Here is a 22,354-nt window from a genome sequence, read left to right as displayed (position 1 = left end):
CGGATTATGTTACTTAACTGTATTATGAATTAAATAACTAAATAAAAGTTTGCAGCATTTTTAACGTGTTATTTTTATCATTCAAATATAGCCAGCCAATAAAACGATAGAATTACATTTTACTTTAATGAAGAAAGGATTTCATTACAGAGGACTGCAATCGGGCCTTTACTGGCCCCACGCCAGCAATTTCCAAGAGGAGTGTAATGGAAATTGCTTCACAGTTTCATATTGATGGTGATTGATGAGATTCCAAGAGGAGAGGACTCTAATGGAAATTGCTGGACAGTTTCATACTGATGACGAGGTTCTTTAATGAGTAGCTTAACACTAACGTAAATTAAGTTGTTTTAGGTAGGTACATGATTTTATGAATATTCAGACTTATTAATTTTTCAATTTTTTTTTAATTTGATATTTTTTCAATAATTTTTTTTTTAATTTTTTACTTGATTTTTACTTTTTAATTAGTTTTTTATGATTTTTAAACTTTTTTTACTTTTTTTATTTATTTTCCATTATCACTACAAATATTAAAAAAAAATATATTGTTAATATTTTTTAAAATACTTATATTTTTAAATTTTTGATTTTTTGTCCGTCACGTTTGAATTGATGTGTTTCAGGCTGTATGGTTTAGATAAGTAAATTTTTAGGGTCCCATACTTGAAAAGGAAAAAAAGGAACCCTTATAGGATCACTTCGTTGTCTGTCTGTCCGTCGGTCCATCTGTCGTGTTCGTCAAGAAAATCTATAGGGTACTTCACGTTGACCTAGAATTATGAAAGGTAGATAGGTTGGTCTTATAGCACCAGTAAAGGAAAAAAACCGAAAGGACAGACGGACAGAAAAACAGACAACAAACAACAAAGTGATCCTATAAGGGTTCCGATTTTCTTTTTGAGGTACGCAAACCTAAAAACCGCAAGTGTGAGTCGGACTTGCACGATTGGTGGGTTCCATACAGGAAATAACACTACTAATTTGATTTTTAAATTAAAATTTTAAAAATGCCCTTTATCAATAAAGAAATGTGAAAATTTCATCTCTCTACTTATTGTGGTTCACGAGATAAAGCCCATTGACAGACAGACGGCCAGACGGACGAACAGTGGGGTCTTAGTGATAGGAGCTCGTTGACACCCTTCGGGTAAGGTACTCTAAAAATGGGGGTTTTTTTGAATTTTTTTTAGTAATTTTTTTAATATCCATATCATCATTTGAAATCACGTAAATTATATTAAAATTTAAAATTGATTAAAGTCCGAACAAAATGACTTCTCACGCACCGTTTTAACTGCATCGGTCAACTGTCATGTCAAATGTACGGTAATGAGGACTAAAATCGTACTTTTGACATGATATTTGACTCGTAGTTAAAATGGCGCGTGAGTCTTCATTTTTTACGCATAAAGTATTAAAATATGACAAAATAATATTATCCTTTTTCGTACAAAGAACAAGCAAACTAGCGCGGGCGGGATTATACGCAATTCTTGACCGCCGCCTATGCATATTTGCAACTCTAGATGAACCAGAAAAAGCATTGCCGACTTATTAGGAATTCTTTGTCTAATCAAAGATCCGCCCCTTGATTGATATCAAAGTTTACCTAGAGGAAATTTTGCCGAAAGTAGTGGATTCCACAGTTTGTGTATATTATCCTAGAAAGTATCATATGTACTTGAACGCACTGGCACAATGCGTGGGATGGTTATATAGGTGATGACGGCGAAATCGATTTTGATGTGTGATGGCGTGGTACGATAGTAAAAAAAATTAATTACATAAGTTAACAAAACCGGCCAAGTGCGATTCAGACTCGTGCACCGATGGTTCCGCACTCGGTAATTTTCGTACTCGGATTTTTTTTTACATTTTAAAATAAATAAAAATCTGTTTTAGAATGTACAGGTCTTGGATGAATAAATACTCGTACAGGTACACTTTTATATAAGTAGGTACTCCACATGTTATAGTTATCTTCCTTTGAAATTACTTATTATAAATATGTTTAAATTATTTTTTTGTGATAGAAATTTACGGTTTTCGGATTTTTTCCTTTGCTTGTGCTATAAGATCTAGTTACCTTCCTGTCAATTTCATGATTCTAGGTCAACGACAGGCGGACAGACGCACTGACAGACAGATCCTATAAAAGTTCCTTTTTTTCCTTTTGAGGTACGGAACCCTAAAAACCGGTTAGTTGCAAGAAGTGCGAGAAGGGTTCCGTATCATAGAAATCTGAGAAAGTCAGTTGAGAAAAATTGGTCTAGTGTGATTTCCCTTTATATTTTGCTTTTTTTACATTGGAATCACAGAGTATAATACTTGGGTGTACCCATGATCGAACCGTCAAGTGTCGATGTCAACACTCAAATATAACCACAGCAAATAACCTAAAATCTTGGACTTGGATAAAATTAACTGAAATTTTATAAAGAAGTAAAAATTAGATAAATCGCAAAGTTTACATAGTATCCGAATAGTTCCTGAATTAAAGCATAATTTGTCTGTGCGTAAAAATCCACTTAGTTCATTAAAATGTTTAAATTATTATCGAAAACACCAAACATAGTTGTGAATCTTCAATCAAAAGTTAAATTACCCGATAAGGTTAAAGGAACAATACTAGAAAAATGGGCAAATTATTGGAAAAATCTAGTCATAGATTACCGACAAATGTTTCAAGATTTACGGACCGATATGCAAGAAGATCCAAGAAAAGCTTTGAAATGGACTATGGGTATCGTGACTGTATTCACCTTGGCTCAAAACAATCCAAACGAGTTAGACTTTAAAGATCATATGAAACGTATTACAAACGAGGTAATATTAGTGAGTGAAGAATGTAGAAATCCTGTATCTCTTCAACATCTACAGTACTTGCAGCAATGTTATAATGAAGGTGTAGTTCATTACATGTCTTTGGGAATTGTATCCTTCATGTACACGTCCAGTTTGAACGATTCTTGCGACTTGTACAAAGCTCACTGTTCATATTTAAAGCCATCATATTTGAGCATATTTTCACGGATTGTGGATGTGGGCTTTTTGGGCCAGTGGTGGAACATTTACATAAAGACAACTAACTATGATGTTAATGTCTGAACTTTATGAATGAATTTATTATTGAAACTTACAATATTTATCATAATATTCATAACACTTAATAAAGAAAAGATTATTCTTTGTTATCAGTCTTAGACTATATTATAAAGGGATAAGTTTGGATATAAAGGTAATCTCTGAAACTATTCATCTGATTTCAAAAATCTTTCACTGATACCCAAATTATTATCTCTTGAGTGCTATCACACTAATATTATGAAGGCAAAAGTTTCTGTGTATGTGTGTGTATGTTTGTTACTCCTTCACGCAAAAACTACTTGACAGATTTGGCTGAAATTTGGATTGGAGATAGATAACATCCTGGATTAGCACTTAGGCTACTTTTTATCCCGGAAAATCAAAGAGTTCCCACAGGATTTCATGAAAACCTAAATCTACGCAGACGAAGTCGCAAGCATCAGCTAGTGTATTGTGTGATATGGACAAAGCCACTAGCGAAAGCTTAGTTGTTTATATGTATAGTAACTATTGAAGTGGGCAGCCAGTCAGCTGACACAGTGGAAGTTAGGAATAGATGAGTTGCACCAAGCTTTAAGTTTATAGGCTCCCTGCAGAATGTATGGAATATTTTAGTAATATTTTCTGTCGACTATTAGGTGTTACAAATAAAAAAAAGATTGTTGTTGAAGAAAATGGTTGTATTTGTTTTTTTTTTACTAATTTATTACAACAAAAAATGTATAAAACCTAAGAAACGAAATTCATACACAAGATCTTTCCTAAAATGCAAGTCTAAAAACTAATCACTATGTGTACCAGAAATATATAAGTATACTCTTCTATAAATATCACTCAACATAGAAAGAACACTTCAATTTCCAGTTGACTGAACTTTAAACAAATTGAAGAATAAAATCCTGCACAGATTATTAGTTAATGCAAAAAAAAAAAACTTGTGAAAAGCATTTTGAAACTAAAAAGAGAATTCTAAATCAGAAAATTAGACATTAACAACTTGGTCTTTTTTATTTATAAAACATTCAGTAAATTGGAATCATGAATGAAAGATATCTGGTTAAAAAATAATGGAAAAATAGGTAATTTTTTAAATTATAATTTGTTTGAATTAAAATTACAAATTGCTTTGTGCAAACTGATGGTAGCAAAATATTTTTTTTTTATCTAAAATAAAAACATATCCTCTATGTAATATCCTCCATCCTGTATGTAAAAGGCTACAAAATATAGATAGTTAATGATTAAATTGTGATTAAAACAAAATCAGTTCTCAATAAAAAATGAAATAAAACCACCTTGTTGATTATAGCATTAAATCATAATGAATAACTTCAATTCAGATAAGTACCTAATAAAAACATATCAAAAGTATTCTGCAAGTATATTAATTGCACTAATTAGAAATAATTTAAAAAGAATACTTTTAAGTTCAACTAACTGTCTACAGTGCAGTGCCCGGCAGGAAAGAGATTTTGGCTTTGTAGAGCATTGTCTCTGTCACTCATACAGTGTGAAGTTTCGTCAGTCTCAACGACAGAGACAAATGCTCTACAAAGCCAAAATCTCTTTCCTGCCGGGCACTGCACTGTACACAGTTAGTTGAACTTAAAAGTATTCGTTTTATATTATTTCAGTATCAATCAACTGACTAATTAAGTCTACCCAAAAGTCAGACCATGTTAAATTGTTATATTTTTGCAAATCTAAAAATTTACATAAACACCCTTAAATACCACTACAACCCGTTAAATAAAAACAATGTTGTATGTAGATCTAACCTAACAATTCCAAAAAAGAAAAGTCTGGACTTATCAACACCTAGCCCAAACCCTTGGATATAGAAAGCTGAAATTTTGATATTTCTATTCTAATGTAGACAAAGAATAAGGCTGTATTTTCGGAATTCTCATGGGATGGGCAATAAAGAGGATTCAAACTAAGAAAAGGAAATCATGTCCACCATATGGTGACATCTTAGCGAAAATATTTTTGATTCAATACACATATTTTTAATATCTTCATCAAGAAGGACTGAGCCGGTTTTTAGGATAAAATCTATTGAATCAAAATATATTTCTAGCTAGGACTACCTATATGGCAGGCATGATTTCCCTTTCTTAATTTGGATACATTATAAACAATTTAACTCACAGTGATTATAATTACTAATCAAACTAGTTAACATATTTCTATTTCAGTAAGATAAGGCAGACAAATAACAATTATTATCTTTAATGTGGTCCATGGCAGGTCTATGAGGCTAGATAATTACAGCCATGGCATATTCTGGCATTGCAGCAGACTTATAGTTTATGTAACAATCATAATCTTTATACATTAATAATATAATTAATATATATACTGTCACAGAAGTGGGCCTGTCCTATTGTCATAATTAACTATCTTAATGGGGTATTGTTTACATTATTCATCAAGCATATACAATTAATATACACTTAAAACATCACAAATACCATCAGCATTGAATTAGTTTTATGAGGCAATCAATGAATATAGTTTTGCGGTTTTCCTAAAATCTTTCCCTAGCTGAATTAAAAGGTCCATTGATGCTCATTACACGTTTCTTCATTTCCCTTTAATTCAGTAAGGAAAAATAGATTGTAATCAAGTTTTGTAATATAACTCAAGTTTACAAATTACAGACAATATCGTTGCTGCACATGCAAAATCCGTTATGTATTTTTTAGGATTTTTGATGTCATTTTGTTTGGTTTTAAAAGGTGTGTGTACATGTAGAAACCCGTTCTTTAGCATGTGTGCTAGATCAAGAGATAATCTTTTTAGCCATTTGATTTTGATCTAAAAGTACAGCATATTTTTTTTCAACTTACACACTTATTAACAGCATATTTAGAGTCACCTGACAACTAATGATTTTCCACATAGCGGAATTTTCATGTGCAGCGACGATATGCGGTCTGTCAGTATAAAACTAATCGTGTATAGTGCACGCAAAACAAGTCGTCCAAACTGAACAGGAAGAGTATGACTGTTCATTGTACACAATCAGCACCCCGATTTTGTAAGAAAAGGTTATCGTTAAGAAATTATGTCCTTTGATTGGTCCATTCGCAGTTTACCTTTTTTCACAGCCAATCAAAGGGCAGAATTTCTTGACGATAACCATGAATCCGTTTTTCTTACGGATCAGGGGGCTGATCTGTGCTGGGATTGTGTATTTAATCTTTAGTTTATGAGCTGCGCAACCGCCACGGTGCTACTTCAGATTGGACCCCCTGTAATTCAACAACGTTTTGCAGGGCAGTGTCGAACTATCGGATTATAGAGTAATGCCTAAGACCACCTATAGTCCAGAATTTTTACATAAGAGTACCTTATAATCCGACAATTTACAGATCCAATGATAAGATTTTATGTGTTATTACTCTTAAGTACAAATCATACTTCATTATGTATGTCTTATTTAGTAAATTAATACAATAGTGGTGCCTGTTCAATCCTGCATATCTGCATATCTACATTAGCGAAGCTTGTCATAAAAATATTCCATAATAATACATGTATGTAACCTAATAGACCTGTCGGATTACAGGAGGTGCCGCATTACACATGGGCCGGATTATCGGGGGTCCACTGTACCTACTTGTTTTGCGATCACTGTATCAACGATAACATCGTTCGTCGTCATTCTGTTATGTGCGACCAACATTAACTTACCTTACATTTCAATTCATTACATACATAATATTATACAAAACAATACCAGTTATGAAAAAAGTACATGAATAATTTACATTCTATCACAATGTTTCAGACTTTTTTAATGTATATTAAAGTAAACAATCACTAAACACCAGATTTGTTGTATGCTGTGGAGGCACTCTTTTCATTTTGTTATCCATTCTAAGTAGACATGAATTTCTGGCGAATGTTTAAATTCTGTTAAGACTTATAACCAGTTGTACTGAGGCAGGAATAACTTAATATTTTATGATAATAAAAATAAAAACAAAAATGCTTCCTCTAAAAAATCTTAATGACTCGATTGCTTTGAACGAAAATTAATAGACAGTGTCACTATTAAAATCACGACAAACCAATATAATACTTATACACTTTTAAAATAATACACCAAAAATCTAAATTCACATGTGCTTACAATAGTGATAAATTGTAGCTGATTAGTAATTAGTATAGGTTTCTTAAAGCAGGAGGACGTTAGCACAGTGCATGCGCAGGATGGCTTCATAGTCTTCCAGATCATCATCCTCGTCATCCAAGAACAGCTCCAGGTCATCATCTACAAAAAAAATGTTATTCCTAATGACAATTGGTCAAGACATGACAACAATGATCTTATTATTTGCTAGATGATGCCCGTGACTATGTCCACATGGATTTAGGTTTTTTAAATCCTTTGCTTATCAGGGATAAAAAGTTGATTATGTCACTATCCGGGATGCAAGCCACATTTGTACCGAATTTCATATAAATCGGTTAAATGGATGGGCCTTTAAGAATCCTGTGGGAAGTCTTTGATTTTCTGGAGATGTATGATGAAAATCGATGAAACTGTTAGGGCTGTGAAAAGCTAGCAGACAGACAGACACACACACACATACACTTGCATTTATAACATGGATTTCATATTCGACTCAGTTGCATGAGTCATGGTCACAACAGGACCACAACTCATGCAACTGAGTTGAACTCCAAAGTAATTGTGGTGTGTACCTGCTATCTACAATATAATAGTTCATTATGATAACAGGAGCTTGTGTGCTCCTGTGTGGGTGCAGTACCTTCTCCCATGTAGTCGTCGAAGTCCTCGTGGTCATAGATGTCGTCGAAGGAGCGGTCGGAGTCCTCATCGTAAACGCTGTCCACGAAGTCGACACGCAGGTGTGGGTTGCTGCGATCCTCGGACAGGTTCACTGTCAGCAGCTTGTGGGGGTTGTATTCCTGGAATACACACTGTATATTTTAATTGCAACAGTAAAAAAGACTTCATTCATTTTACTCAGAATTAGAATACTTTTTCTCTCGAAAAGCGCGCCTTTGCTGCTTAAAACCTTGCACATCAGCATGTCTAATTTCATAGTCTGACGGTTCACGAAACATCAAGAATCTTGGCATACTCTGACATTTTCTATTTCTGTATTATAAAAGGAAACATATTGTTTAAACATCAAACATAGGCCTCACAACAGTCACGTCACGCGTGTCACAGTATGTGTTGCTGTGTGTCGTGGTGGGCGTACAATGCTGACCTGCGGGCCGTCAATGAACGCGGCGGCGGTGGAGGCGAGGTACAGCGCGACGGGGCGGGGCCGCGCGCGCAGCTCCTCGCTCGCCGCCACGATCACCTCGCCCGTCACATTGTCGCAGCCGCATGCGTCGATCTCCTGCCACATACAAAATTAAGGCTTAAAAGGTAGGCTGGCTAGTGAAAATCAGGCAACAAATATTGGGTGAGTAACTCAGATTACAGGAATATCGTATCTTCATCCGCGTGGATTCAGGATTCATCCGCTGGGTGCGACAATCGCGTCGTTGTGACCGTGTATACGAGCTGCAAGTACCTCGAGCAGATGGCAGGAGGCGAGCACTGCGCAGAACGGTGCGGAGGAGAGCGCGGGTATGCCGCGCGCCGTCAGGGACACCAGGCGCGACAGTCGCGCCGCCGCACTCAGCCCCGCGTCGCTGAGCGTCGCCAGGTACGACACGTCTAGCGACGTCAGTGAGGAGCAGCCCGCGCACACCGCTGCTATGCCCTCATCGCCCACGCCTGATAAACACAATATCAATCAGAAAATCAAAAGACAGATACAACCTTTGTGTCCCTCTGTCAGTGTATTTATGTACTTATATTATTTGGGTTTGTGATACACACATCGAAAATAATATATAATAATCAAATGAACAAGATATTATGATCTTGAGAATGTATCCCAAATTTTAATTTAAAGACTAAGAAAAAAAGGAAGACAGTCATTCTATCATCTTCTTCAGCTTGCCTTTTTTTATACTAATATTTTTAAGGGGCTTTTATAGGTGTCCTATATGCCAGCCTCATCCCAGCTTGCCTTTGTTTCAACAGTATGATAACATTGTAGGAGATCATAACTTACCATTATGTGAAGAAGTCCTTCTGGAATTGCAGCTCGATACATTGAGTGATTCTAGGTCCGGACAAGATTGCGCCACCGTTTTCAATACAGAGTTAGTGATATAAATGTTTCTGCTCAAGTTTAACCTCTTCAATTCTGTCAGACTGCTCAGAGATTTGCAGAAGGCTTCGTTTTCAGTCGAAAGGTACAATTCCGACGACGTGTATTCACTGAGAGACAGGTCCCGAAGTTTCGGCAGCTTGTTTAGGATTGAAGGGATAAATTCCCACATTTTGTGGAGACAGACGTCCAACTTGAGTGTGGTGAGGTTGGGAAGGCTGTCAACTGCCGTGCTCAAGACGCCGCCTTGAAGACAGCAGCAGTTGAAAAACTCTAAAGAAGTAAGCTTTGGTGGATTTGATCCAGTGAGGAATAGACCCGTTACATGGCTGTTGTTTTTAACTGTCAAACTTTCTATGCAGGAGTCTTTTTTCACAAGATGTATTAAACTTGAATCTGATAGCTGTAATAAAAAGAAAACCTTAGTCATACAGTTGTTGTCATGAAGAACCTCAGACAAAATCGGATATAAAATCTTAGTGTAAGAAAATCCATTAAAAATAGTCAAAAACCGACCTTACTACACGAGACAAATGACAAGCTTTTGAGATTTTTGCATCCATAAATTAGCGGGTTCCAGTTTTTCGTTAGCATTCCAACCACCTGTTGGGGGAATACAATAATCATTAACTAGTTCACCTGTTGAGAATTTTTTAATGGGCTTCACAACACAACACAATACAATAAAAATTACTATTAACAATAAAAATAAAAAAAATCTAACGTCACTGCCTAGTCTGCTTGTGGTGAAAACGGGTTTGCACCGCAACACCGCCGCTGTCAGCATCGAAAAACAACAAGACCATAATTTTGAACTGCATTTATATTAGTGAACCTTGAGCTCCTCGAGGTGCGGGCAAAACTTGCCGACGGTGTGCGCCGTGCGGTCGTTGAGCGCGGACGCCTGGTGGTCGATGTGCAGGCGCAGCAGCGAGGCGCCCAGCCGCTGCAGCAGGCGCCGCAGCACGGCCGTCGTCAGCTTCACCGGCGCGTGCTGCCACCACGACGTCTTGAACATGCGAATGCCTGCAACCGGCCATGCCTGAGTTCTGCGCTACCACTCACTCGTGCTCCCATGCAGTTTCCACAGCACAGCATAGAGGGTAGTTTGAGATTCTGGGGCCCATTCTAACAGATTGAGCCCCAGTTGAGTTGAGTTGATTTTAGTCTTGAACCCCACAACTGAGTCAATTAATCAATCAGTCAGTCATCAAACAAAGGGAAGATGTAGCGGATTGTGAAACGATGCACCGCTAAACAGCCAGCCACAGGCAAATCGCTGACTGCAAGTGGTGCCACATACAATGAAATACTTGTTGTTGGAGTCAGAATAAAATAAACGGAGACAGCTCGGCTCAACTCTCGAGACTTGATCTATAAATTCGATACATTGTCAACGACATAGCACTAGGATCGGGTCATAGCTGTTGTTATTATTCAATGAATTGAAAAAGTTGTAATTGGTGGATGTTTGATTTATTTTGATATTTTTATCATATGACACAAAGTTAGATAATTCCTAAAATTTTATAATTATGTAAGAGAATCTTTTTATCCTAACTAAAATATTCATAGGACCTTATAATTATGTTGATTCTAGGAGAAAAATTGTCAAGATCAAAATTACAAAAAAAAAAAATTTATATACATATATATAATACAACTGTTTTTATATGTTTATGCCCTTATGAGGATAGTAATAAACGCGATCATTTGATAATAATCATACTTTTCTCCCCTTGCTCGGAAATTGCTTCATTATTAAAAAAAACATCAACTGACTCCTTTCTGTCGGCATGCCAGCAATTTCCAATATGACGATAATAGAAATGCACATGAACATAAATTAGGTGTTTTTAAGTACACATGATATTTATTAGTATTGTTACATTGTCTAACAGTACAAACTGCAAGGTAAGTTTTTTCTTGAATTAATAAAAAAAAAGAAGTCTCTGCCGAAATAGCAATTAACAATCTTGTTTAGTAATATAAGTATTACTGATACTTAGGCTGAAATCTATAAAGCGCACTTTGACTTTGCTCTGACTTAAAACGAGACAGATTTATGTGAGAGATATAGCTCTGTCTCGTTTTAACTCTCTCTTAAGTCTAAGCAAAGGAAAAGCGCGCTCTATAGATCTCACCCTTAGAGTTAGATGTTAAACATAACAGTATATTGTAAGCTCACCCAGTAAATATTCTTGTACCATGTTTTGCCATCTCCTGCTAACTCTCTCAGATCTGATTAGATCATTGATAGGAACATAGGTGAGAATGTGTGACAAGCAGTCAACATTGAGGATGTCCAGTATGTTGTACGGTTGATCACTATCCTCCTGAAAAGAAACAGGTATATTCATGATTATTCAAATTCAAATTCAAAATATTTTTATTCAATTTCTTTTACAAGTTCTTTTAAATTGTCAAAAGCATCTACCACCCAGAAACTACATTGTTGTATTAAATGGTTTTTTTTTTACAAACCGTTTCTTCATTTGGATTTTCACTATTTTCTGCTTTGGGTGTCTCTGAAGATTCTGCATTATTACCTAAGCAAGAAAAAGTTTCAATTAAAGAACATAATGATATACCTACTGTTCAACTGAGATAGTTTCTGAGGTAGTTGCAATGTGAAGTGTTAAATAGACCAATCATCCGTCCGTCAATAGCAGACCTCCAGCCAATCGAAACCCAAAAGAAAAGAAAACATATGCTGAAGCTACCAACTCAAAGCCACAAGAGTCAGATACAGAATCAAATGCATATAAAACATTAGAACACATGTTTATCAAGCAATCTGAAAAAATTGATTTTCTCCTACAACAAATGAGTACCTTGCTTCAACTCATAACAACGTTAATTTCAAAGGCACCAAAATAGGTTTAAAAATAGGTACTTGGAACATTAATGGATTATCTCCCAACAAAGATGAAGTAGAAATACTACTTCATATGCACAAACTTGATATTTTCCTCATATCAGAAACTCATTTTGTTAGTAACAGTCTGATAAAGATAAAAGGGTATAATATCTATCACACTAATCACCCAGATGGAACTGCACATGGAGGAACTGCAGTCATCATAAAAGCAACAATAGAGCACTATGAACTACCCCAATACAGCACTGAACAAATCCAAGCAACTTCAGTATCTATTTCGGACAAAAATGGCCCTTTTAATATCTCAGCTGTTTACTGTCCACCAAAACACAGGATATCTGAGGAACAATTTTCAAAGTTCTTTGGTAGCCTTGGTAACCGCTTTGTTGTTGGTGGTGACTGGAATTCCAAGCATCTCCATTGGGGCTCCAGGCTAATAACCACTCGAGGAAGGGAACTAAAGAAGAGTGTGGATAAAAACGTCCTTACTACTATTGCAACACCAGAACCCACGCACTGGCCTACAGACCCAAATAGACTGCCTGATGTTCTAGACTTCTTCATTTATAAGGGATTGTCTCGACTCTTCTTCACAATCAGTTCAACCTTAGATGGTTCCTCAAATCATATCCCAGTGATACTGACCATGAGTGCCCAAGTAACAAACAGTATGAAAAGGCTACAACTTTATAACAAAAGAACTGACTGGGAGGCGTTTCGTGGTATAGTAAATGATGAGCTTCAACTACAAATAGCGCTTAAATCTGAGGAAGACATTGATAATGCTACTACTAAGTTTATGACTACTGTTCAGTCAGCTTGTTGGAAGTGTACACCAGAAATATCCAATTCTTCACCGAGACATAAATCAGTTCCATCCGAAATTAAACTTCAAATAATGGAAAAAAGAAGACTACGAAGAGTATGGCACATTAGTAGACACCCAGAAGACAAAACAGTACTCAACAAAGCAATTAAGGACCTTAAAGACGCCATAGCTAAATCAAAGGATACTCTAACAGAATCATATCTGGAATCGTTGACAGCAACAAGTGTTACTAATTACTCCCTTTATCGTGCGTGTAAAAACTTAAATAAGCCTACAGACCCCAAGCCACCACTTAGATTGGAGGGCAACACATGGGCCAGAAGCCAGCAACAAAAAGCTGATGCTTTTGGAAACCACTTGGCCCAAATATTCACACCAAATGAAACTGATCCAGACAGTGACGAGACAGATATAGAAGACGTCCTTGGTCAGCCTTTCCAGTTGGATCTGCCCATCACGCCAACCAACCCAAAGGAGATTATTAACATAATAAAACGTATGGTTGGCAAGAAAGCGCCTGGTTTTGACCTAATTGATAAAAGAGTCCTATCGGAACTACCGCGAAAAGGTATTATGTTCCTCACCATTTTATTTAATGGCATCATTCGTGTTGGTTACTTCCCAGCTCTGTGGAAGGTCTCGCAAATTATAATGATAGCAAAGCCTGGTAAACCCGTTCAAGAAATAACCTCATACAGACCAATCAGTTTATTACCGGTGATATCAAAAATTTGTGAAAAAGTTGTGTTGCAAAGGCTTATGAAAGAACTCTGCTCAAGATGTATCATCCCAGACCATCAATTTGGCTTCCGGCAGCATCATGGAACTGTTGAGCAAGTACATAGGGTATGCAGAACAATAAGAGATGCACTGGAACACAAAGAATACTGCTCTTCTGCTTTCCTCGATGTGCAGCAAGCATTTGATAAAGTGTGGCATACGGGACTACTTTTCAAAATTAAATCGCTACTACCTCATACATTCTTCGGTCTATTGAAATCCTACCTGACTGATAGAATATTTCAAGTCAAAGAAGGTGAATACACTTCACCGTTTCACCCAATCACAGCTGGCGTGCCACAAGGCTCAGTGCTAGGTCCTGTGCTTTACACAATCTATACAAGTGACCTACCTCAAATTGACGATGTCACTGTGGCTACATTTGCGGATGATACAGCTGTTCTTGCTCGCAGTAAATCTCCTGAAGAAGCTTCAGCTATTCTGCAACGTGGACTAAATGAGATCGACAAATGGCTGTCAAAATGGAGGATAAAAACGAGCGCTTCAAAATCAGTCCATATAACATTTACTCTTCGTCGAGGAAACTGTCCTCCGGTCTCGCTGCGTAACAATCAGCTACCACAAAGCGACAACGTTAGGTACCTGGGAATGCACTTAGATAGAAGGCTAACCTGGAAGAAACATGTCCAAATAAAGAGGGATGAGATCTATCATAGATATAGAGGACTGTACTGGATGCTCTCAAGGAACTCCAGACTCTCTCTAGACAACAAGTTACTGATATACAAAGCAATAATAAAGCCAATATGGTCATATGGCATACAACTTTGGGGATCAGCATGCAACTCCAATATTCAAATTATACAAAGAGCTCAAAATTATATTTTGAAACAACTGTCCAACGCGCCATGGTTCATACAAATATCGGAAATTCATGAGCACTTAAACATTAACACAGTAAAGGAAGAAATTCTAACTTATAGTTGCAACTACAAAACAAGGCTTACTAACCACCCAAATCGCCTGGCAGTGCAGCTGACAATGCCACAGGCAATCCGTCGTCTAAAGAGAAAGCATATACTAGACATATAGCTGAGACTTATGGAGTTTTCCCGCTGGGGAAGTTTTCTCCTAATGAACGCCAACTTCCTCCAACCAATCTGCTCATAGTCCACCGACTGATCGCATGATAAGGCAACCCCTCAAAAAAAAAAAAAAAATAGACCAATCAGGTGATTGTTTGATCATGTGAACATTCTATCACATTGTCTCTCAATAATCTAATGGGTCAAAGACACATCTCACCGTTGGGAAGGTGGTGGGACTCATAACAGGGCATAGGCCACTAAACAGACCCCTTTTCGTTATAGGTGTCATAGGGGCCTACATGGAGGCTGATGAAACACCGACGCACGTTCTCCTAGAGTGCACAGTCGTAAAAGATCAACGAGAGCATCATTTGAGATTTCCAACCTCACTCCATTAAGCCTTCGGCAACCTACTCAGTCTACTTGGCTTCTAGAGCGAGCTTGGATGGCTGGAGACATAGGAGCTTGGATGGCTGGAGACATAGGAGCTTGGATGGCTGGAGACATAGGAGCTTGGATGGCTGGAGACATAGGAGCTTGGATGGTTGGAGACATTGGAGCTTGGATGGCTGGAAACATAGGAGGGGAGGGGTAATGCATGCATTTAAATTAAGTACTTAGGAATGGGAGAAGTCAACCCACTGTAATACAGTGTTTACTAGTGTAGAAGTTGTCATGCCTATTTGTATATTCTCACCAACTTTTTAACATTGTATACCTACTGTTTATAAGGCACATCAACTAACAAAATTAAATAAATAATACATTTCACTCTAAATAATACATTTTATTCTGGAGAGTCAAAGAGTTCCCACAGGATTATTAAAAATCCCAAATCCACCCAAATCCTTAATCCACCCAAAGTCGCCAGCATTATTTAGTAAGGAAGAAGTCGATAATCCTACCTGATTAGGTATCCTATAGTTGATATGGTATTAGAATAGTTACCCTCAGGATCATGCTGAGTTCTATTCCAACTGGATGGGCTGCTGCCATCTTCCCTGCGCTGTGGTTTCCAGTTGACGTTACCATCTGGATCTTCAGACGGTTGATGCCAACTGTCGGCTGGTGATATTTTGAGATTTCGACCTTGTATCATTTTTTCGTGCATTGGTGCTTGGAGAGCCCTACAACATTTTATATGCAAATGTAAAAGATGATTGGCAAAGTATGAAACCTGGCCATAAAGCTATCAGTAATGTAAATAGTCAGTTATTACAACTGCTAGGAATAGTCGTCAACTGGAAACTGGTGACATGTCCTATTGTGGAGTGCAATTGTGGATCATATTGAACGACAGAGTTGATAAATTGATAAATATAAATTGATAATTTAGTACACCTGTTCTTGATTAGCAGTTACATAACTGCTTGCTGTTAAAATTAATCCAATGATAAAATTTAAAAAAAACTTGAAAATCCGGTTGCTGTAAATACTGATGGCCGGTGGTCATCACTTAAAATATTAGGCGACCCGCTTGCTAATTATTTATATTTAAAGATCTAAACAATTCAATACTAAATAAATAGAGCATATAAAAAACAATTTACTTATGAGCGTCGGCTGGATTGCTAAATGTGACAAAGGCGTATGTAGGTTTGGGAGTCTTGTGAGGCCCTTTGTCTCCCATCCTCAGCCAACAGCTTTTGATGAACCCATACTGAGCAAATACTCCAAATAGGTCTGTTCTTGTTGTCTACAAAAGTCAATAATTATATATTATTAATAATAATTTATTACTGATATTAGAATTCAGTTGGGCTGAGCAGCATTTTCAAAGCTATGTTAGGTCTATGAATTGTCGATACTGCAAAGCCTTAAGTCTTCAATGAGTGTCCTACCTGGGATGGCGTATGGAGCAGAAACATGGTCACTGACAGTTGGCCTCGATCACAAACTAAAAGTCGCTCAGAGCGTTATGGAGCAAGCTATGTTGGGTATCACTCTCAGGTCATGGTCTAATGGAGTTGTAGTTTTAACATCTCGCAGGAGTTAGCCATATCCCCAAGGGATATGGCTAACTCCCGGTTTATGCCATTTCACTGCAACATACATACTTTTAAAGATTGCAATCTTCACTGTGAATGCAATAGGCAGCTAACTTATGTAGGTAGCCTCTTTATCCAGCAAGTGAAACTGAATTTGCACATTTACAAAAATACACTTGCAATCAATAACAGTTGGCTGTATGCAAACAAAGAACACATTGTGCTGGGATGATCCATAATCGCTAGACCACAAGAGTTCTATTACCTTAGGTGGCAAGTTAGACACATACAGCTTCCTGATTGGAATTCCATCTTCAGTATGTGTAGGAATACTTCTTAGAGCAAATGTTGGTATTGGCACTAGAGATGAACTCATGCTAACTGAAAAAAAAACTCAAAGTTAACAATTTGAAAATCCAAAAATATTATTTGGACAAGGAAAGTGAAAAAATACATACAAAACTCTGGATGAACGTGAAATATTTCAGGATTGAAATATCCTTCATCATCTTCGAAAAACATGGCCTACAAATAATATATTTAGGACGGTTAAAACTTCTGGCAGTGGCACCAACTAATATTTCAACATTACAAATTCAAAACACAAGGAATTTAGAGAAAATAATCGACATTTAGCTTGGTAATCCGCAGCAAAAGTGGCAAAAGTAACGCAGTCAACATACAAATTACAAATAGAAATATTGCATCCAGATATCCAGACCAGATCAAAGAGAAATGGAGAAATGAGAATAATCAGTAAGTAATCACTATGTTCCAGCGGTTCCAGATTCCAGACAGGCGAAGCCACAGATTAGGTATTAGTTACTAAGCTTCAATCTTCATTCAGATTTTTTTTTGTATGAGATGAAAGGCATTTTAAAATACAAGTTAGTAACCACAGAATTATAACTCACTTTTCACAACCAAAATCAGTTATTCTATTATAAACCAGTGTTTCTAAGTGAATAAACAGAATTTCACTGTTTTTTTTTTGTAATATTAGAGCCTTTCCTTTTATGCATAATTTCACGATAATACAGCATAAAATATGTGTCTGCATCTTGTAACTAGCTATATTAAGCACTGGGTAAGTATAGTATTTAAGCAGGTAAACATGAAGATTAATGAAACATAATTGCTAAATATAGCTATAATATGCAGACACATTCATGCTGTATATTTTATCTTTTCGGGAAGTTATGACTTTTTATGACCAAAAAATTGGTTGTCTGTAAAGTCGATTGTGCTTCTTTGTCGCTCGTTCCGCGCTCTCGCTTGCACTTCAAACCTTACATGGAACGCCTCAGAGCGAGGTAACGCCGCATGAGTCATGTTTTTTCGTGCGTGCAGCCGGCTCTATCGAATTATAAGACGTTGTAACGTCAAAAAAACAGTGAAATTCAGATTTTTTACTTAGCAACACCACATACAAGGGGACATTGGGACTTCGTCTGTGTTGGTGTTAGCTGGCGGGCGTGCTCTGCCTTATTGGAGTGGTTTTTTTTGTTAAAACTGACTGGAAAGCGCTCTAAGGGGGTGCCGTGCGTATGTCGGCGAGCGCCGGCACAGACGTGGTCCATACTTGTACATAGTTTAACTAACTTGTTGCAATAACTACAAACTTAACATTGGCTAATCTTTGTAAAGCCAGAAGAGAGAGAAAAAAAAAGGGAGACATCATGACACTTCACAAGATGGCGTCGTTAGTTCTAATTTTGGCCACGCGCCAAAACGCTAAAAGATTCCCTTCCCTTTGGGAAAGGCTGAGACACAGTGCTAACTCTATCTTGTGTGCTGTTATCGAGGATCTAAGTAATTATTTTATAAAACATTGGTCCAAGCTGCATCGGTGTGACAACAACACTTTTACTTAGGTAACTACTTCTGAGACAGCAGACAATATGGACAATATTATCTCTATGGCCCAGGCAGAGTTGCTTATTTGCTTATGTTGGCAGTCCCGCGTTTCTGTCAGAGTTGTCATAATAATCATCATAATGTTGGTATGGAAGCATTACATCCAAGATCACAGAATAAAATTTACTCAGGCGAGTCCATGGTAGTAGAATATTATATTAGGGTATAATGTCATAGATGAGAGAGTACAATGTCACGATCGCAATCACCTCCTGATTAGTTGATGCTCGCTCACTATTGGCTACAATGCATTGTCACAACAAGAATATCATAAATTAGCCAATAACAACAATCGCGATTGTAATAATGATTAGGTAATGCAGCACGCAGGTTTTACGGAATCGACTATCGAGTTACTGTCTCACGGTTGGTACCTATTTTTTCATGGAAATGGAAAAAGTTTTTGATAGAAGTCCAAGGGAAGTCCCGTCTCCTGTAATTGTAGCGTAGTGATCACGCATGGGCTACAGGAAAGCTTGATCCTATAAAAATTAAAAAGTAGGGTACCTGGTACACATATCACTTGACGAGGTTGGCCTGGCACGCCTGGTCACTTGCTGCCAGGGGTGGCTGGTCACCTGGTCACCAACTTATTTTTCTGGTTGGTGGTTAATGTGGTGGTCACCAAGCGGTCACATTACTCATAGGTAGTAGATAATTATAAAACAACATTGTCGTTACCTACCTACAGTAATAGCAAGTGGATAAAAAGTTAAAACAAAGAATGGGTGATGTTAAGAGAAGACTTAAAAACAATGCTCATACTGAAAGTAACATAAAAACTACCGAGAAAACAGCCACTGAAAAATCGTAAGTTTCATTCGAATGTTTGACATACCTAACTAACCAACTTTGCCATATTAAGTATGTGTTAAATTATTTCCAGCTCTATAAATAAAGGTTTGCCACTAAGAGTTCTATCGCGGACTACAGTTATTATATCTCTGCTGATAGTTGTTTATTTTTCATCCAAAGAAAATTTTCGAACATTTGCTAAACAATCAGAACTTCTACCAGGGAAAGGACAGATAGTGAAATGCTCTACTGAATATATAAAAGAGCTAGACAAGTTTGAGGGTTGTGCTCCTAGAGATTGTAAGAGATTTGTCACTGATAAAGTGGTTTCGGTTAGAGAAGTAGAGGAATTGTTAAAAATAGCTAAAAGAGGTTTGAAGTTTGGTGGTTCCTTTGGTGGTGCTTCTATATTAGATCTGCATAGTGGAGCAATGTCAAAGGGCCAGCACTTTGTAAATATATATGAAATTGAGGAGATGAAAAATCTGTTTACACAGGAGGACTTTAATATTATCAGAGTGAGTATATCTGGAGTACCTATATACAAGTTTGTATCTTAAATGATAATTTAGGAAAATAAAAAATTATGAATAATGCTAAAAATAGGTTTTGTTCCTCTTGCTTGCTTATTACTTCCCTTACATTGACAATATTACATATCAGGATTCTGATATAGTAGAATTTTAAGAAAATAAAGATTCAATATGATAAAAAAAGGTGCGATTTTATCAATACCACCAATATTGCTATTATGGATCATGATTAGGATCACTTGTCAATATTACTAGGTTCTTATTCAGGCTAATAGACTGTAATTTGGTGTTCTAAAAATCCTGCTGTTCAGAATCACCATAGTAATCCCTTCAAAATTATACTCTATCCACAGAAAGAAGTGAAGCTATAAAGCTCTCTCTGTTACGTAATCCCATACAAATGACAGAGACAAAAATCTCAGTGGGCCTTAACCATTTTAAGTCACCAGCCAAAAAAACTAATCTTTTATAGATTTCTTACCTGTTAGGTCATATTAAATATTAGTCAGTTATTCAGTAGAGTAGTTTGTAAGTGTTCTTAGGGTCCTTGGTTTATAGAATTTACTTTTTATTTTACAGGTTGTTAGAGATAAGGTAAAATACAGTCTCGCCCATCATTTAGGCGTTCAGCCTGATAAAGTTTATTCAACACATCCAACATTCTTCTCAGAGATTAGTGCCAAAAAAGCTTTCACTAATCATGATGAGTACTGGCATCCACATGTTGACAAAGTAAGTTAAGTAGTTAACAATTTAATTTTTAAGTAAATAAATTTAATAATTTTTATAATTTAATAATTTATTAATAATTTTTAAGTAAATTTAAAATATCTACCTTTATTTTTTACTCTAGAATGGATATTTCATCTACTTTTAAGAGACCAAAACTAGGAGCTATTCCACTAATCCCCTTAATGAGGTGATCATGTTTAACACTCATATTCCTAGTAAAGAGGTATAATAATATGACAGTAAGATATTTCAGTCCCATCTGTAAAGCTGAGAACTATAGAGCATACTTTATTTGCTCAATCTTAAGTTTTAGTTAAAAACAGACTGATTTATGCCAGTGATATAACGCTGTCTTGTTTTAACAGTGTCTTAGCCTAGGGCAATGCTGTGAACAAGATATTTTCTTTGATACGATTGATTGATCCTTAGTACCCAGGGAAGGATTTAAGAAGTGGAGCCATCAAGATTTTTGATCACTGCCTGATCTTGACACCAACACCAGTTTGCTATCATTTACTTACTTCAAATTTACATCAAAAAACTTGATGGCTCCACTTCTTGAATTCTTCATGGGTGCTAAGGATCCTGCCAAAGCAAATCTGTTATTCACATAACCACTGTATTGGACTATTTGAGCTAACAGAGCGAACTAGACTTGAAAATTCAGTTAGTTACAAAAGTTACAATATAGTAAAATAAACCATATATTGTATTTTTGCAGGTCTCCTACAAATCCTTTCATTTCACTACACTACTTTATTTATCGGATTATGGCATTGACTTCAATGGTGGTAGATTTGTTTTTATTGATGAGAGTTTTAATAGCACTATAGAACCACGAAAAGCAAGATTAAGCATGTTCACAAGTGGCGCTGAAAATTCGCATTATGTAGAGAAAGTTACTTCTGGAGTGCGATATGCCATGACTATTCCATTTACATGTGATAAAAAGTTTGCTATAGAAGACCCTAGCACTGATAAGTATAATAAAAAACATTCCAAATAAATGACTTTCTTATTTATCATTTTGCTTAAATAATATTTTAATCATTGTAAGTATTCTCAGTATTCTAGCTTCTTAAATTTTGTTGCTGGGCCACAACTTAATAGGCTCCTCGTCATCAACATCTGAAGACATCGCAGCATCACTATTGACTATTCAAATCCACCCAACCAATGCGCCTTCACCATTATCGACAGTCTGGGTGAGTGATGGGGTGAGTGGCTAACGAAAGTACTGAAAAGCGCGGCAAATTCAAAAATAACAGTATGACAGGCCCAAAATAAAAGTAAGTATAAACTTCGATCATAGTCAATTAGTATAAATTATACCAATTATTATTTCCGACATTCATGGAGAAAACAAAATAAATTCTAAAAGTATCAGATCATGAAGTAGAAATGGAAAGTTCATTTCCAAACGCTTCCATTACTTGAAGCAAATACCTACAGGACAACAAGGATCTTTAGGCGCGTGGCCAAAATTGGAACTAACACCGCCATCTTGATAAGTGTCAAGTTGCCCCTCGTACGTGGTGTTGCTAAGAA

At 36.6% G+C, this 22,354-nt stretch overlaps 3 protein-coding genes across 7 annotated transcripts; 2 read left to right on the top strand and 1 right to left on the bottom strand.

Moving 5' to 3' along the window:
- The first annotated feature begins 1,650 nt into the window (after positions 1-1,650).
- Positions 1,651-21,813, top strand: LOC123874186 (2-oxoglutarate and iron-dependent oxygenase domain-containing protein 3-like). The gene is made up of 5 exons (XM_045919429.1): positions 1,651-1,659; positions 19,444-19,556; positions 19,633-20,059; positions 20,654-20,806; positions 21,528-21,813. The coding sequence occupies exons 2-5, from the start codon at positions 19,471-19,473 to the stop codon at positions 21,810-21,812; spliced, it is 951 nt and encodes a 316-aa protein (XP_045775385.1). The 5' UTR covers positions 1,651-1,659; positions 19,444-19,470; the 3' UTR covers position 21,813.
- On the top strand, positions 2,363-3,979 carry LOC123874189 (mitochondrial import inner membrane translocase subunit Tim29). Its single transcript, XM_045919433.1, has 2 exons — positions 2,363-3,144; positions 3,533-3,979. The coding sequence occupies exon 1, from the start codon at positions 2,545-2,547 to the stop codon at positions 3,109-3,111; it is 567 nt and encodes a 188-aa protein (XP_045775389.1). The 5' UTR covers positions 2,363-2,544; the 3' UTR covers positions 3,112-3,144; positions 3,533-3,979.
- On the bottom strand, positions 5,312-17,885 carry LOC123874175 (putative F-box/LRR-repeat protein 8). Of its 5 annotated transcripts, none has more exons than XM_045919405.1 (14): positions 17,744-17,885; positions 17,288-17,354; positions 17,095-17,210; positions 16,392-16,537; positions 15,790-15,968; positions 11,787-11,851; positions 11,491-11,638; positions 10,138-10,328; positions 9,819-9,905; positions 9,204-9,705; positions 8,655-8,860; positions 8,343-8,477; positions 7,875-8,034; positions 5,312-7,372 (listed from the first exon to the last, which is right to left on the bottom strand). In XM_045919405.1, the coding sequence occupies exons 2-14, from the start codon at positions 17,349-17,351 to the stop codon at positions 7,275-7,277; spliced, it is 2,097 nt and encodes a 698-aa protein (XP_045775361.1). In that variant the 5' UTR covers positions 17,352-17,354; positions 17,744-17,885; the 3' UTR covers positions 5,312-7,274. The 5 variants fall into 5 exon arrangements, with proteins under 5 accessions (XP_045775361.1, XP_045775360.1, XP_045775363.1 ...); XM_045919404.1 differs by lacking the exon at positions 17,744-17,885 and adding an exon at positions 17,513-17,634; XM_045919407.1 differs by lacking the exon at positions 17,744-17,885 and adding an exon at positions 17,513-17,628 and having other exon boundaries at positions 17,284-17,354.
- Positions 21,814-22,354: the final 541 nt, after the last annotated feature.

The sequence above is a fragment of the Maniola jurtina genome, chromosome 18 (genome assembly GCF_905333055.1).
Source record: "Maniola jurtina chromosome 18, ilManJurt1.1, whole genome shotgun sequence".
NCBI classification, from domain to species: Eukaryota; Metazoa; Arthropoda; class Insecta; order Lepidoptera; family Nymphalidae; genus Maniola; species Maniola jurtina.
The sequence above is the reverse complement of the archived record's forward strand: the minus strand, read 5'-3'. Positions and strand labels throughout refer to the sequence as shown.

Excerpts from the sequence above, each read along its gene's own strand:
- LOC123874186 (XM_045919429.1), top strand. The coding sequence starts at position 19,471 with ATGGGTGATGTTAAGAGAAGACTTAAAAACAATGCTCATACTGAAAGT. Across the intron at positions 19,557-19,632 it reads AAAACAGCCACTGAAAAATC|CTCTATAAATAAAGGTTTGC; the intron begins GTAAGTTTCATT and ends AATTATTTCCAG. Across the intron at positions 20,807-21,527 it reads GGCATCCACATGTTGACAAA|GTCTCCTACAAATCCTTTCA; the intron begins GTAAGTTAAGTA and ends GTATTTTTGCAG.
- LOC123874189 (XM_045919433.1), top strand. The coding sequence starts at position 2,545 with ATGTTTAAATTATTATCGAAAACACCAAACATAGTTGTGAATCTTCAA.
- LOC123874175 (XM_045919405.1), bottom strand. The coding sequence starts at position 17,351 with ATGTTTTTCGAAGATGATGAAGGATATTTCAATCCTGAAATATTTCAC. Across the intron at positions 10,329-11,490 it reads GGTACAAGAATATTTACTGG|GCATTCGCATGTTCAAGACG; the intron begins GTGAGCTTACAA and ends GGCCGGTTGCAG. Across the intron at positions 8,035-8,342 it reads CGTTCATTGACGGCCCGCAG|GAATACAACCCCCACAAGCT; the intron begins GTCAGCATTGTA and ends TGTGTATTCCAG.